Below are 15,553 nucleotides of genomic sequence, written 5' to 3' on the forward strand. Positions count from 1 at the left end.
TAAATTTTCATATAGGTAAATTATAAACCTACATGTACATGTGCAAAACTAACTAGAATAGACTATAATTATCTAAGATTTTATAGTATTGCTGGTGTTTGTTAAGGTGGTACATGTAATTAACAATTTCTTGTAATTTACTTGCAATTTTGTTGCCAAATTAATTTTGCAGTGTTATATGAAATTTCTTTTTACTTTCTACTGTGCTTAGAAAAATAAAATTATGATACAGACGATATTGATTACAGTTATGTTCTGCTGTTCAATGTTTGACCATAATGTGTAATTAGCATAATTGGATTAGCCTTCAGTTATGAATAGTGTATCATCACAGAGAACATTCATTTAAGAGAGACAAAGATGATGCACTTTCAATATAATATACCATATTTATTTATTTTAAATCTATAAACATCTTCAACAATAAAATATTCATTTAAAAGCTTTAATTTTTACAACCTGTTCACACCATATATGTCACATGATGAGCATGATTCATTTTAAAATCTGGGTGATATTCGTACTGTGATATAATTACATACCACACACACACACACACATCCATTATTCATACTGGTTTTCAATAATCTATTTACATACATTTCCCTCTTTACTTTGCAGATACACATGTATCCAAAGCAGAATATTCAGGGAAATAATATCTGCTTTAACAATTGCAACACACAATTATCATTGCAAAAAAAAATAAATTTCAATATTTCACCATCTGACAAATTCCACTGTTTCGTGGTCCCAACCGGAAGTGAGTCTTATTTGCTATTCAGTAGTGAAAAAAATGATGCCTGCAAATATATACTGATCTAAAATAACTGTCTTCATTTTGAGTTTTTGTAAAGGAAGATAGTAACCCTTTTATTCAACTTAGTAATTAAATGTTTGTTAAAAATAATGAAGTGAGGTCTCTCTAAGTAGAATTGGTCCTAATTATCAATGTTCATTGATTGTGAGTATATGGATAAACTCAATTAGTATTTAGCATGTCACTATTTTGCTAGCTCCACTTGCAGAATACCATGCACTATGTGACCAGTGTGCTCGGTGGCAGTTAGATTTGGCAATAAATTCAATTCAAATGTAAGTTTTACATTGAATAGGGGCTGCACATCACTACAAATATTAAAAATTGAAATATAGTGTGGTAGATGGAGTTGCGGTGCAATAAAAGAAGAATAATAGTTTAACCAATTACCATGAATAAAAAAAAATGATGAAGCACAACTCCTTGTGATCTCTGTACAGCATCTGTGCAGTCTACCACCCACGCTTTAAACATGAAATAACATGATTCTCAATGCATGCATACATTATAGAACATAGACATACCTATGCTCTATGCTGCCCACAAAATTGTACAAAAACTGTAAATAATCACAACTTTCAATTATCTATCCAAGGTCATTTTGTGTTCAAAGCATTGACGACCACAAGTATCTATGCATTTATCATTCAAAATGCTCAGGGTTTTTTTGTATCAGAGCTACCAACCTTATGCAACCACAAACAGGAATAATGGCAAAAAAGGAAATTACCCAAGAAGAAAATTCTCAACAAGACCCTTGAAACCAGACATGCCAACCTCTAGGAATAAGAAACCTACTGAGTGATCCTCAAAACTGTATTTTGAAATAATGACCCACAAATGACATTTGGCCTAGTTACCAGAAATACATTCATCCATTTACCTAAACTTGTGTAAGTTTAACAAAATAGAGACATACAGAGACAATTTTCTCAATAAGATACAATTTTCTAAAAAAATATACTTTTTTTTTTGGGGGGGTTGTATTTTATGAAGAAAAAAGGTTATGCCATAATTTGATATTGGTTGCAAAACAGAACTGTTGGCTACTCTGTGATATGATTTGAACAGATAAAGTAAAATCAGACAAACAAAACACAGACATTTCCATAAAAAATACACAATGAGCAACCTGATGTCACATCCCCACTTATTCTTTTGTATTTTCTGATATAAAATTGATTTCTTTTCATATTTTGTCCAAGAATGAACTGAATCAATGAGTAAGAAGATCATTGCTGCAACCTATCCTCTTACAAGAAAGACATGTCAAACACATATGTAAAAAAAAGTATGAAACAATTACTATTCCAAATAATAACAAAATGGAAAGTGGGGACATGACATCATCAGCCCACGTATTGCATATTCATAACATTGTGCAAATAACAGTTTCATAAAATATTGCTACATTCTAGAATTCAATAACTTTTGTACTTGCTTTCATATTTTGAATATATTTTCAGTGCTTTGCTTGTTAAATTGTATTTGATTTCTCCAGATTACCCCTTAAAACTAGGAATTCAAAGTATAGGCACATCTGTAGCTGCAAACCCTGAAAGCATGTACATATTATGTACTCTATCACAATAAAAGTTTTCAGTTTCAAGTCCCAAAATGTACTATCAAATCAAAGAGCTGGGTTTTATCAGGCTGTCCAGTATAATCAACTGAGTTGACTCAACTCAAATTAAATTAAAAACCATGGTTAAGTTAAACAAGGCATTTGGATACGAGCACTGACTGTGGTAATATTTAGTGAAATTAGTTGTACCTGCAACCAACCATCTTTCTTTGGCCATGATTATGTTTAAAGCAAGTTGTATCTTTGGGGTAGGCTTCCTTGTCAACTAAATTTGAACTTCAAATTGCATTGCTATGATTTATTGCTTGTTGACTGTAAGTCAGCTGTGCAAATAAGATTGATGTCATTCAAAGAAAGGGTGGATAAATACTGGCTTTATCCATAAAATCAATTAATTCAACATGCACGTAATTTCAGCTTTGGTACGACCTCAAAATCATTTTTAAAGTTACATGTAGTTAGTAGCTAGACAACACAAAGATAGGGTGCTGTGAGTTTTTCCCTCATCAAGATTAAACAGATTCAAGTTCTTTGGCTGCAAATTGAAAAAAAAATAGACAGGTACTGGAGACGAGCCCACATATGTGTGGTCTAATCTTTGGATATTGTCAGACAGGCTACCAACCTCTGGGAATGAAAAACTGTATTCTGTGATAAAAAAAACCTGTATTTTTCCCCCGAAAAAATGTATTTCATAATAAAATGCTTGGTGCACTCGCTCATCGCAGCGCTCAAGCTGCATGCAAGCTAAAATGTGCACTGCTCTTGCAGATGAAAAAAAAAAACATTTAAACATGTGTATATGTTCACCCTGGTTTTAACAAAATTATTGAAAAAAAAACAAGTTATCTGAAATTTACATTGATCTAATAACCATATTTGTGTACGCTTTATGAAATAGACATATAGAGATGATTTTTCTCCATAAATTACGATTTTGTAAAAAAAAAAAATAAATACGCCTAAAACGTACTGGTTGGCAGGTCTGTATTGTGGGTCATAGCACAATCAACCAGTGTCCAACTGATTAACAAATGTTGTCAACAGTGATTTCACTACGTCTTTCCTGATGGAAATGGAAATCTCATTAATTTATGATCACTTATTGTTAGTTTGGAGTTGGCTGATCACATGGAAATAATTGAAGATTAAATGAAAAAGACACTCAGTGATATTAATAATGGCCAATATTTATAAGCGCTTTTCCCAGAATGGCTCAAAGCGCGTTACAGCATATTATTATCCCGGTCATTGGATTCATTTCAATCCCGCACAAAAAGTGCACAATTTCCACTCCCTGGGGAGCATTCCTTGCATTCATCGCAGCCTCATTATGGCGCTGGCAAAATATCTTTCGCATCCTACCGGGTACCCATTTAGCACCTGGGTCGATAGTGTGGATTAATGCCTTGCCAAATGACGCTAGACCGCGGTGGGATTCGAACACACGACCCTCTGTTTACAAGGCGAGAGTCAGAACCACTACACCATGGCTCTTCCTGTATTCTTGATAAAAGCGATGAAAAAACATGGCTCAAGCACTCTTGATGAGGCTTTGCTGCAATCACCTTCCAGTATTCTAGAAACAGTGAATGAGACCCACAACTTTGGGAGAAAGAAAATGAAAGTCTAAATGTACCCTGGTATAAAGTAATGAAGCATATAAAATATTTGAACATGTCTTGATATACAATTACATTCAGAGGTCAATTTGTCAGTATCCAATAGTTACCATAGTTACAATTGTCAGCCACCTGGGTTTCTCAGCCACTTTGGACCATGGACAGTTGTCAAGTCTGACAAATTCTCAACAATATGTTGACACTTCCACCAGGTTTAAATGACAGGTCAATTTAAAAAATATGAACCAATAAGCCTGTTCACGGTTGTAAACTGCGCACGCACAGAAAAAGTTCATTTGAGATAAACCATGAAGGTGCCTTTCAAATTAACTGACATAGGCATTTGTGGTTTGATGATTATTCATGTATTCCTTTCAAAATATTCATTTTATCACATCCAAGCTGAAGAGTATTAATAGAGCCTTCATAATCACTGGTATTTGACAGTAGCCTAAACAATAGTCAAATGTGCCAAAGGCAGACAATAAAACAGATTTCCAAACTTCCTGATATACTATTCTAGTCACCTGGTCTCTACCATGCCTTTTGTTCTTAGAATTTGGATACTCTACCAGTAAAACTTATGCAACATCTACATTTCAAAATGATAGTGCTTATCCTAATGAAAAATCACAAAGGTCATTTGAGAAAAGTTGATCATGAGCTAACCGTAAACTGGCTTATAGTGTCATCTTGAGTACTCAACAACTCATACCTGGCCAGTTTCCTGACCCATAATGCTAGTGTAGTCTAGAAACATAGATCTACTTGAATGACAACATATTAATTAACTACTCAATACATTTATACCGCAATAATTATGTTATCAAGCAGCAAAACAATTACTTTTCCTCTCAAAACATTGAGTTTCTCTAGATACAAATACAATTATAGGTCAATTTATTCTCTGTAGTATTATTAGATATCTGAAAACGTATATTTTAAGACTATGTATTTATAACACACAGTCCATTAGAGACCACACACAGTCCCCCCCCCCCCCCCCTTTAAAACACTCTCAGAAAGATATCACAAAGTGCTATTATGCTGTACTTATCTTTTGAAAATCATTTATCATGGACACCCTATTCACTCTTAGAAAGCACATCCCTCAACGATTGGCAGCACAAGAACAAAATTTTTTTACAAGTTATCAAATTTGATGTGGCTGGTCTTTAAAACTTTGCGTTCACTTAAATCTGACATTAAACGTTGACTAAATTTTCTAACATTAACTAATAACCCTTAACCTGCACAAAGATCACATGACATGAGCTCATTGTATCAACAAGACTATTGAAAAAGGTCAAGTCTTTAGATCAATTAATCATTAACGCACAGTAATTGAACACTCCATTTGATGATCCTTCGATAAATTAGTCCGTATTCTCATAACATTGAATACGGTATTCAGTTAAACCTAGGTTAACTGTTTGATTACCTGGTACACAAAATTAAGATCAATCGCAATTTGAGTTTCATCTATTGTAACTCTTTGTATAATAGGGTCCTTATTTGCATTTTAAGATAATATTTGTGTTTGATGAAATGTCTTTCCTATACTGACTTTCAACCTACAGATTCCTACATGTGATGTAGCATACATGTACCTTTAAAACCGGGTTTGGGGTCTAGAGGAAACATTATCTGTACTATAATTGAAATTGTGTTTACAGGGTTAATGAATTTTTTCTTTCAAAATTTACTTTTTTGAAAGAATGACATCCCTTTGGTCATTGGACATATTACTTTTTAATGAAAATCATAAAATCTTGAAATCATTGCATTAGAAAGAAAGGAAAATCACAGGTGATTGGTTGATCTTACATACACGTAAAGTGTACAAATCTGATGTATATTTCTTATACTTGCAGACGAATGCATGATACAAAGTGAAGACTTTATTTGTACTTCAGAAGTGTTAACACACACTTCAAGAAAAATTTATAGTAACTTTCTGTAATTTCAATCCAATGTCACTTTAAAACCTCTTTACTCTTAACCATGAAGAAAATATTAGTATCCCTGAACATACTGTACAGTACCAATGCAAAATGGATAATTTGAAGCAAGGAAGAGTCGTCAGACGGTATGCCCGCCTTGCAAGTACAAATCCTCCTCTTCATCATCTTCAAAATAACCTAGCTCCTCATCATTGCAGGTGCCATTTGATAGGTGAAGTGGAAGCTCTTCGTATCTCCTGCCATTCATGCGTTTCCTGTGCATCTGACGTTTGCGTTTGTTTCGAAGGTGTTTAGGTATCAAGGCTAGTCTCGTTTTCAGTAGTTCTGCAAACACAAAAAGGCAACATACAGTATGTACTGAATTGCAGAGACAGTGTGTACAGTTAATCAATATTATGAGGACATAGAATGTGGTACATGTACATGTGTCTCAATACAGGAAATATAGAAATCATTTTGAGTGAAATTTTAAATGTCTTGAAATCATAGATTTGTCTTTCAAGTAAAATCCTACCACCCCCTCCAGGAAAAAAAATAACAGAAAACATAATTATAAATAAGAACAATCCAATGAATGTAAGGAAATGAAAGAGAATCTACATTTTTCTACAAATGAATAATAATAAATTCCAAGGAATATATGATCTGTTGTATTTTCAAACATCTTTAAAAATGAATCATCGTTATTATTATCATTTGTTTGGCATCACCTGTGCCTAGGTGGCCAAAAGCGAACTGAATAACCATGACCCACAGGTCTCTCCTCCCGATATAAATGATTGGGGGAGTGCAGGTGGACCACTCCACCGGGGTTTCCCCCTACTCTTAAACGAATAGTGCAGTGGATTCTTAACATGCAAAGGTGGTGACTCTCCTCTACACAGGGCCTCCATTTAATGTCCTATCCAAGGGACAGAGTGTTTTCCATTGTAACATAGCCTGCATCAATGTACATGTAATAGGGGAGAAATTCTTACACACAATACAGGCTTCAGTCATCTACCCAGGGTGGACTTGAACCCATGGCCTTTGGTTCGACAGGCAGATACTTTAGCGACTAAGCCAAATACTCTCTCTTGAATAAAAATCTTGAATAATACAGAATGTTTGCAAATTTTTTTCAAAAAATTCCTTTTATTCTGTACAATTTTTGATGATCTTCCATTAAGTCAGCAACTCGAAATTGGATGTTTGCTTTTTCCGATTGTGGCTTCCAATGTAATGTTGATGGTACCTGTACCTCGATATGCATAGAATTTCAAGGCAACATTTTCTCCTGTAGCTGTTCTATACAATGTACAGGTGATTATGTTCCATTTATCTGTTCTACATGTATGATGTATGCAAGTAACAAATACAATCCAAATATATCAAACCTAAAATCAAGAATCCTTTGTTATCCCGCTACAATTGATATTTTCACAAAAATAGCATTCAACTACAGGTAGCTATTGAAAGCTTGTTTCTCGCTGTAGCAAATCCCTCCCAAAATATAGCCACATGTATAACTATTCCTAAAACAGTGATATTATTTTTTTTAATTACTGTACCCCCCTCCTTTATAAAAACCTGGTGGGTGTTTCATAAAGCTGTTCGTAAGCTCAGAGTAACTTTCTTGTGGTAAATGGTACATTGGCGATGGTTTAGCATGTGAAAAAGGATCACCGTCGTTCTTAAAGTCGATCTTAACTTACGAACAGCTTTATGAAACAGCCCCCTGGCCTCAAATAGCCTATTTAAAATGGGATTTTAGTACAGGTGTATACAACTCACCTGCTATTGTGATTTTAGGGTTTGGGTTTGGTGGCACGCTGCTGTCCAGAGGAAAACTCATTGGATTTCGTTTCTTCCAAAGTCCAGTGTACAGGACAAAGAATGTGAGTACACTCAGAAGAAATACCATACTCGCAAGCGCCCAAGATGCATCAGAGGTCCAGTGATAGGGAAGGCGAGATGCATAGCACTGTGCACCTTCACAGGAAGCATTACTCTCTTCAGCCAGGGCATCAGTCACTTGGCTCTCCTCTGTCACTACCAATGGCGAAGTGTCTGCCTCGCTGGCTTCTTTCTCAGGGGATGTAATTTTGGGAGGCTGCTGAAGGTGAACTGTTGGTGGAGTCGCAGAGGAAGTCTTTGGAGGATGTGCGGTACTGTCTTTTTGTACTGTTGATGCAGTTCTTATGGAAGAGGGTTCTGTGGTCTGAGTTGTAGTATGAGCTGCTGCAGAAGTCTTTGATGAACTTTCTGTTAATGTGCCCCCACCAGTTTGTCTGTCTCTTACACTTGGTGCATCTGAACTGGAAACAATGCTTTCACCCTGAGATATTGGGGTAGGAAGTTTTTCAGTAACCATGTCTTCGTTCGCACTCCCTGCTGCATTTTCAGTCTCATCACTAATTTGCCTTTTGACTTTTAAATGTCTATGTTCACCAGTCTTATCATTCAAAATTGAACCTGTAGATTCATGAGACCAGCTCAGAGTTTCTCCTTCCCGAAGGTCTACCTTGAGAACACTGGACGGCTTGTTTTCGACTGAAGGGTCTAATTCACTATCTCTGCCCCTGAAAGTCAATCCTTTCTCCCCATCACCAACATGGTCATTCTTTGATGTCTGATTTTCTACAACCTGAGACTTTAGAAGAGGTACATCAGCTGCAAGTTCCTTAGTCAAGGACTTGGTTGGTACATGTAGCTTTCTCAATGGGTTAACTAGGACTGAAAGACTATTTATTGCCTGTTTCTCAGAATGCCTGGGAATCTCATTTGCCTTTAACTGCTGATCAAGATCAGTACCAAGATTTGTCTGTCCATCAATCTGAAAATTTGAAGAAAAAAGAAGAATAAACATGATCCGAATGAACATTCACAAAGTATACCGTTTCAGTATCTTTTTCCTCAAATGAGCATCCAACAGATACATTTCATTATAATCTAAAGATCAGGTCCACTTTAACATCAGGGTAATTTTAGTTTAAACAAGAGATATATTCAACAAGTAAAAAAAAAGTCATTGAAATTGGGATAAAAATAAGTTTATGAAATTTTTGAACTTGCAGTTTTAGTCTAAAAAATAGCTATTGGCAACACGGGTGGCAAAGGCGAAAGAGCCTAACTCTCACACACTTCTCTTCAAATGTAGAATACAAAATATTAATATTTTCCCCCTCAATAAGATTGGACTGATACATACAGAATCACATTGAAAAATTTTTTTTATCAATAGTCACACCAAATAATTGAAGTAAACTAAAGATAAATTCCAGTTCTGGTAACGATCTCAAAATGACCTATTACAGAATCTAATATAATGACCACCCAAGTGTCTGTTTGTATGAATAAAAAATATGTGCCAAAGGATTCTGGAAGAAATTGAGTAATTGCCGAGAAATAAGCGTGGATTTGGTCACTTCCGTCAGGTTTTATTCCAGCACTAACAATACACTGTCCCACGTGTGCCTATCTGTGTTGGCAATCTTCAGGGTGCTAGTATTTCAGCGTAGATTTTATGATTTCACAAAGTTCAGTTTATGTAACTGTACCAGATCTACTAGATCCACGATGATATAGTCATACTTAACCTTGGTTTTACAGACTTTCTCACAAAATTAGTGTTTTTCTGCAACTAATATCATTTAGCTTTAAGATAGGCCTACATGTATTCCATTCCATAACTTGATAAAACACATAAAAACAGTGTGTGACACCATTGACTCAATCAGTTGAATTTTTTGTGCAGTGTTTGGTGAAAATACTGGTTAAAAAAAAGGAAAAATATCTTTCATATTACATCTTCTTTTTAGGAAATTTTCTGTGAACATTACGATTGCTTAATTTTTCATTTGTTTCTCTTCAAATGTGCATGGTGTGCAGGTGGATAAATGTACATGCACCTATGTAAGGGAAGTGTTTCACTTTCACAAGCAAGTTGCCACATCCATTGACAAGTGGATACCATGCGTGACCATGGGGTTTTGAATTCAGCACCTAAAAAGTATTTTCCATGTTCTGAAAATGCACCCCTTCACAAGTATTGGTGTGTGAAACCCTCCAAGAACTGGATACAAAATGGTACCCTTGACAAGTATTCCCTTCATTGACCCCCTCAGAACAAGTACAATGATATCTTAATAGTCACGGACGTCTACTTCACCTTCACTTTAATTGCTTTTAGTACCACCCCACACACCTCACTCAAATTGGAGCCTGAACACATAGCGTTGGGGCAAAAAAATATTTCAGTCTTTTTAAACCCTTGCAAATTGGACTGTAAATACCCTTTTTTCATTATTTTAGTGTTTTTGACACCCTTATTACGTTACATACATAACATGCTCTATCTTAAAAAAAGAGATCCTTTTTACATGTTTTTTGGGGTCACACATAGTATCCACTCGTCAATGGAAGTGGCCGCCCTCCTTGGGCCCAACAGCATTTTTTATGGACCTGGGACCATCAGACCAGTGTCGCGCGTTGCCTGGGGTCCAAAATTTTTGCGATAATTCTATAACACCATAGGTCTATAAATCTACACCGTTCAATGATATTTTTGGGATGCATAAATACACATGATGCAATTGTGAGACCCTAAAAATGTCAAAAAAATGATCGCATGTAAAATTAAATCATATTTAAACACAACATTTTCTTAAATTCATTAAATTTCCACCATAATACACAAAAAGTCAACCTACAAATAATAAAGATGTCAAATTTTTGTAGAGATCAGTTTTCTTTTTTAACAATATCAGCTTCCAGCTTCCAATCGCACCCCTCTTCGCATGTGAAATATTTTTGTCATTTGAAAATGATATTGTATTTAAAAGTTATCAAATGCTCAATGTGTGTTTTCTCTGGGAGAAGTTGGAAAATTATAATCACTGCAGCTGTCATTTGTAGGCCTGGGACTTTCGGGTTTTTTTCTTTTCGGGTACCCGTGGTAATTTTCGGGCGGGTACCCGGGTACCCGAAAATCATGTCGCTCGAAATATGACTGGTGGAAAAACCCCACAGTTGACGTCATCAAGCCAATGCGATGCAAGCCAATTTATGAATGAAAATATAGTAAGCATGCGCATTGCAAGCCTCCCGTGCGCCACGCAGTATTCTATCGAAACGAGTCTGCAATACTCTGTCACCTCGTACCAAAATCGACCTAGAATTCCACTTTTCTATATTTTATATGAATTATAAAAGGTATTCTCAGAGGATCTGTTTTCTCACCGATACCACGCAAGTAAGCAAATTTTATTACTTCTTGCTTTTCCGTCAAAATCTTACGAAGTATAGCGTCGATATTACATCGTGTTCGTGAGTTTGTAGAATCTATCGCTACGTGAACAAAGTCAATTGATTTCCGAGTTTTGGAGCGTCAAATGCGCCAGCCAATCACGATCGTGTTACCATTTTCGGTTTATGATGAACTAAAAATGGTATCAAGAACGTGATTGGCTGGCGCCTCGTATGCTCCGAAACCCGGAAATCAATTGACTTTGTTCACGTAGCGATAGATTCTACAAACACGATGCAACATCGACGCTACTTCGTAAGATTTTGACGGAAAAGCAAGAAGTAATAAAATTTGCTTACTTGCGTGGTATCGGTGAGAAAACAGATCCTCTGAGAATACCTTTCATAATTCATATGAAATAAAGGAAAGTGGAATTCTAGGTCGATTTTGGTACGAGGTGACAGAGTATTGCAGACTTGTTTTGACAGAATACTGCGTGGGGCTGAGGCTTGCAATGCGCATGCTTACTATATTTTCATTCATAAATTGGCTTGCGTCGCAGTGGCTGGATGACGTCACTGCGCTGCAAAAGAAACATGGCGACGATTGAACGATCTTAGTCACATCATCATCACTTGAAAAACTAGTATATTTATGGATATTTCGAGGGTAATTGGTGAGATTCAAAATGAGACTTGTGTACTTTTGTGATGAGTTTACAATAATGTCTTACACTACGCAATACAAATCTAATGTATGTTATACTGGTGAGCAATTTTCGGGTATCGGGTATTGATTTTTCTACCCGGGTACCCGACGCTTACGGGCAGGACCCGGGTACCCGGGTTTTAGTCCCAGCCCTAGTCATTTGTTTAGAAAAAATATGACTAAAGACTTTGAAAATGCACTTTGGAGTTGGGACCTTTTTCATCATGTTACTTTCTAAATTCCCTTTGGAGGAATGATGTGAGCATATTGAAAATATTTCCTGAACAAAACAGTGACAGCCTAGTCTTGAGTACTCCATGATGATGTCCTTTTAAAATCCTTTGACATATACTACCTGTAACTTCTTCATTATTGGAGTCTTGAATCCCCTCCCATAAGAGACACATGTACACAAAGATGGATTTCCCTAGGAAATCCATTGTTAGAGGGTGAAATCGGTTTTTATTGTCAAATTTTATTTATCTATGAACCTTCAGGCGCCTAATGCGTATAAAGGGATAAAAATTATTTCACTCTGTAAATGGTAAAATTAGACATTTCTTACCAGACCCAATCTCCCGTAGATCCCTTGATCCGTTTGTCAACAAAGCAAAGACAATAGACCTGACCCTTGAACCGCTTCATGATTATGTACTTCCCACTAGCAATGCCGTTTTGAAGAACAATTTATAGATAAAAATTATCATTTCACAAATACTAAAATTTAATATGCGCGATTATAAAAAAATAGTAGAGCCTAACGTTAGGCCTAACGTTACTTTTTATTTATCACAAATTTATTTTCCTAGGGAAATCCATCTTTGTGTGCATGTGTCTCTTATATATGGGATGGGATTCAAGACTCCAATGATGAAGAAGTATATGTCAAAGGATCTTAAAAAGACATCATCATGGAGTCCTCAAGACTAGAAGTGTCACAGAGGCCCGAGCCCAGGGTGACCAGACGTCCCATATTTCCCGGGATCGTCCCGTATTTTGCTCCTTTGTCCCGGCGTCCCGACAAACCCTTCCCGGGACACCTATTTGTCCCGTATTTCAGAACATTGAACATATTGTAGTTAATACATTTAAAAGTAACAAATTTTCACCAAATACGAAGCAGAGCCATAAAGAAAATCGATAACTAAACTTTTGCAAGTTCTGCGGTGATGATATTGACCCAATACATTGCAAACGAATTGGTCTCCTGACTGTATGTGGCAGGCTACTAGCTAGGCATGTAAGATTGGAGCAGATTCTCAATGGTGCAGACAATGACATGATAAACAGTTTTCCACCATAATAATCACAAAATCGGTGGTAAATTTGAGTCTTGTTGTGTATGATACAGCGATGTTTCATCTAATTGATGACCATGTTTCACTTTGAAATTTTATTCATGTCTAAAACATTTGATTTTTTCCAATTTTAAAAAGATATTTAAAAAATACCCAATATCATAATTTTTGTTAAATAATTGAATTGTTTTTGTTTGCTTGAAGTTTGAACTTTTTTCCTCTTTCTTTCTTTTCTATCCTTCTTTCGTCATCCTTCTTTCTTCACCCTTCTATCCTTCATACTTGCCTTTTTTTGTTCCATCTATTTTCGTTCTTTCTGTCCTTCCATAATTTTCTTTTTTTTATTCTATCCTCCCTTCATATTCTCTTCTCTCTTCATTCTTTCCTCCCTCTCTTTCTTCTTTTCTTTCATTCTTCTTTTCCTTTCATCGTTACTTTCGTTCAAAGAATGAAGGAAACATTTTACTTTCCTTCATTCTTTCTTTCCTCCCCCTTTTTTTTCTTTTATTCTCTTTTATTTTGTCTTTCACACATTTATTCATCTTCCCTTCCTTTCTTTTTCTTTTTTTATTATCATTGATTATATTCAATTCAAAGAATGACGGACACCTTTTTCTCTTTTATTCTTTCTTTCATCCTTCTTTTTATTTTTTTTATATTTTACTTCATTTTCCCTTCCATTTTTTCTTCATTTCTTCTCAATTCATATCTTTTTCTTTCTCTCCTTCATTCTTTCGTTCATCAACCTCCCTTCCAATTCTTTATTATTTTTCAAAAGTCTAACACTATGTAGACTTCTTTGTTGATCTTTTTTGTCTTCCCGTATTTCATTTTGTGAAATCCGGTCACCCTGCCCGAGCCAACACCAAGCGGGTTAACTTAATACTCACCTCGGGAAACTCTTGGCGTCGTTGCCATCTCTCTTCGCTATCGGCTGCCGAGCCCGAGGAACACTCCACTTCACTAACGCTGAATTGTAAAAGACACAAGATAAAAACTATCGGCACATGAAGTTTCATTCTGCCACCTGGATCAAACTTGATGTGACATTTCATCCTTAAAAGAGGCATTGTCGAAATGTATTAGTAGGCCTAATAAGAATTGCAAAATTTCCTGCATGATAACGCGAAGACGACGTCGTCACCGCAAACTCCGACCGTACCAGCGCAGATAAACCGAGTATAGTGCTAGTGCTATTGCATGAGATCCTTAGCTTAACGAAGCCATGGACAACATGACACTGGATGTCAGCGCACGTTTCAATCTATGCATGCGACATCCGCCATCTTGGGACCATCAAACCATAACAAGTTCAGCGACTGTCTATTAAAAAATGCGAGCTCGGAGTGCACCTATCTATTTCTTCCTTTTTTTAGACCGAAAACAGGGTTGTACTAATCAACAAGATCATTAATGCGAGTGTGAAGTGCGAGATTATTTTTTTTTCATATTCCGATCGACGTGACTGGTTATATTCTATAAGACTAAAAAAGATATAAAGAAAGGAGAAGGGCATGTGTGTCTCAATAAACAACCAATGCGCGCAGAGTGCAAGCTTTTCTTCATTTCTGGCCAGAAAATAAGAAAATTTCGAAATTTTGTGAAGACTATATTTTTGTACACCGGGGATGTAGCTTAATTAATTGAGACCTTTCGTTTTCTGAGACGAGCCATGTGGACGTACGAGATTAAGGGATTTTGGGAGCACTGCGCATGCGCGAAGTATTCTGTGACGAGCCTTCTCGTTCACTGCCCAAATCTGTGACTCGTATTTGAAGGTTTTGACGTTCGCTGTCATAGTGCTCGAACGAGCGCTTGTTCGTGCATGATGACGTCATCCAAGCTTAGCAAAAATGAATGAAGCCGCATCAACACTTGACTTTCGTTGATTCAGCAGGGCTGGTAAACTGCAAATTACTGCTTGTTACCAGCTTTTCCATCACATTTAATGTGTCCTGTTTTCAGACACTACATATCCGATAGGTAATTGATGTTCTATTTAAAAAAAAAATGGGTTTTGGGGGTTTTTGCGCAAGAGTGCAAGTGTTGCACCCTCAGTCGCCCCACTGGTTCGTAGGGTGATGCTGCGCCTGACTCTCCGGCCGAGCATCGGCCCACGGCCCGCTCGCTATCACGCTGGTATATGCTGTGGTCTGGTACGGGCCCAGTACGGGTACGTCGATTAAGTCGAAACTGTTTTCATCAATGTACGAACGTGATACTGAACGAGCGTAGTCACCACTTCCGGTGAACTAGGAATACGTTGCAGTCGCAGAATTGCTCAATGCGAATGTACAGCGCTATTTGAGAATGTTTGCCAACATTGACT

General features: G+C 36.5%; 1 protein-coding gene across 2 annotated transcripts; it reads right to left on the reverse strand.

Annotated features, from left to right (window-relative positions):
• Positions 1-4,985: 4,985 nt before the first annotated feature.
• On the reverse strand, positions 4,986-14,402 carry LOC121408622. 2 transcript variants are annotated; one of them, XM_041600154.1, is made up of 3 exons: positions 14,115-14,402; positions 7,765-8,794; positions 4,986-6,315 (listed from the first exon to the last, which is right to left on the reverse strand). In XM_041600154.1, exons 1-3 carry the CDS (start codon positions 14,292-14,294, stop codon positions 6,110-6,112), a joined length of 1,416 nt encoding a protein of 471 aa, XP_041456088.1. In that variant the 5' UTR covers positions 14,295-14,402; the 3' UTR covers positions 4,986-6,109. The 2 variants fall into 2 exon arrangements, with proteins under 2 accessions (XP_041456088.1, XP_041456087.1); XM_041600153.1 differs by having other exon boundaries at positions 4,988-6,315; positions 7,765-8,806.
• Positions 14,403-15,553: the final 1,151 nt, after the last annotated feature.

This window comes from Lytechinus variegatus, chromosome 2 (assembly GCF_018143015.1).
Source record: "Lytechinus variegatus isolate NC3 chromosome 2, Lvar_3.0, whole genome shotgun sequence".
Lineage (NCBI taxonomy): Eukaryota > Metazoa > Echinodermata > Echinoidea > Temnopleuroida > Toxopneustidae > Lytechinus > Lytechinus variegatus.

Coding starts and splice junctions, on each gene's coding strand:
- LOC121408622 (XM_041600153.1), bottom strand. CDS start 14,294: ATGCCTCTTTTAAGGATGAAATGTCACATCAAGTTTGATCCAGGTGGC. Junction 8,807..14,114: donor GACGCCAAGAGTTTCCCGAG/GTGAGTATTAAG, acceptor TCAAATTTTCAG/ATTGATGGACAGACAAATCT. Junction 6,316..7,764: donor CCCTAAAATCACAATAGCAG/GTGAGTTGTATA, acceptor TTGTGTTTGCAG/AACTACTGAAAACGAGACTA.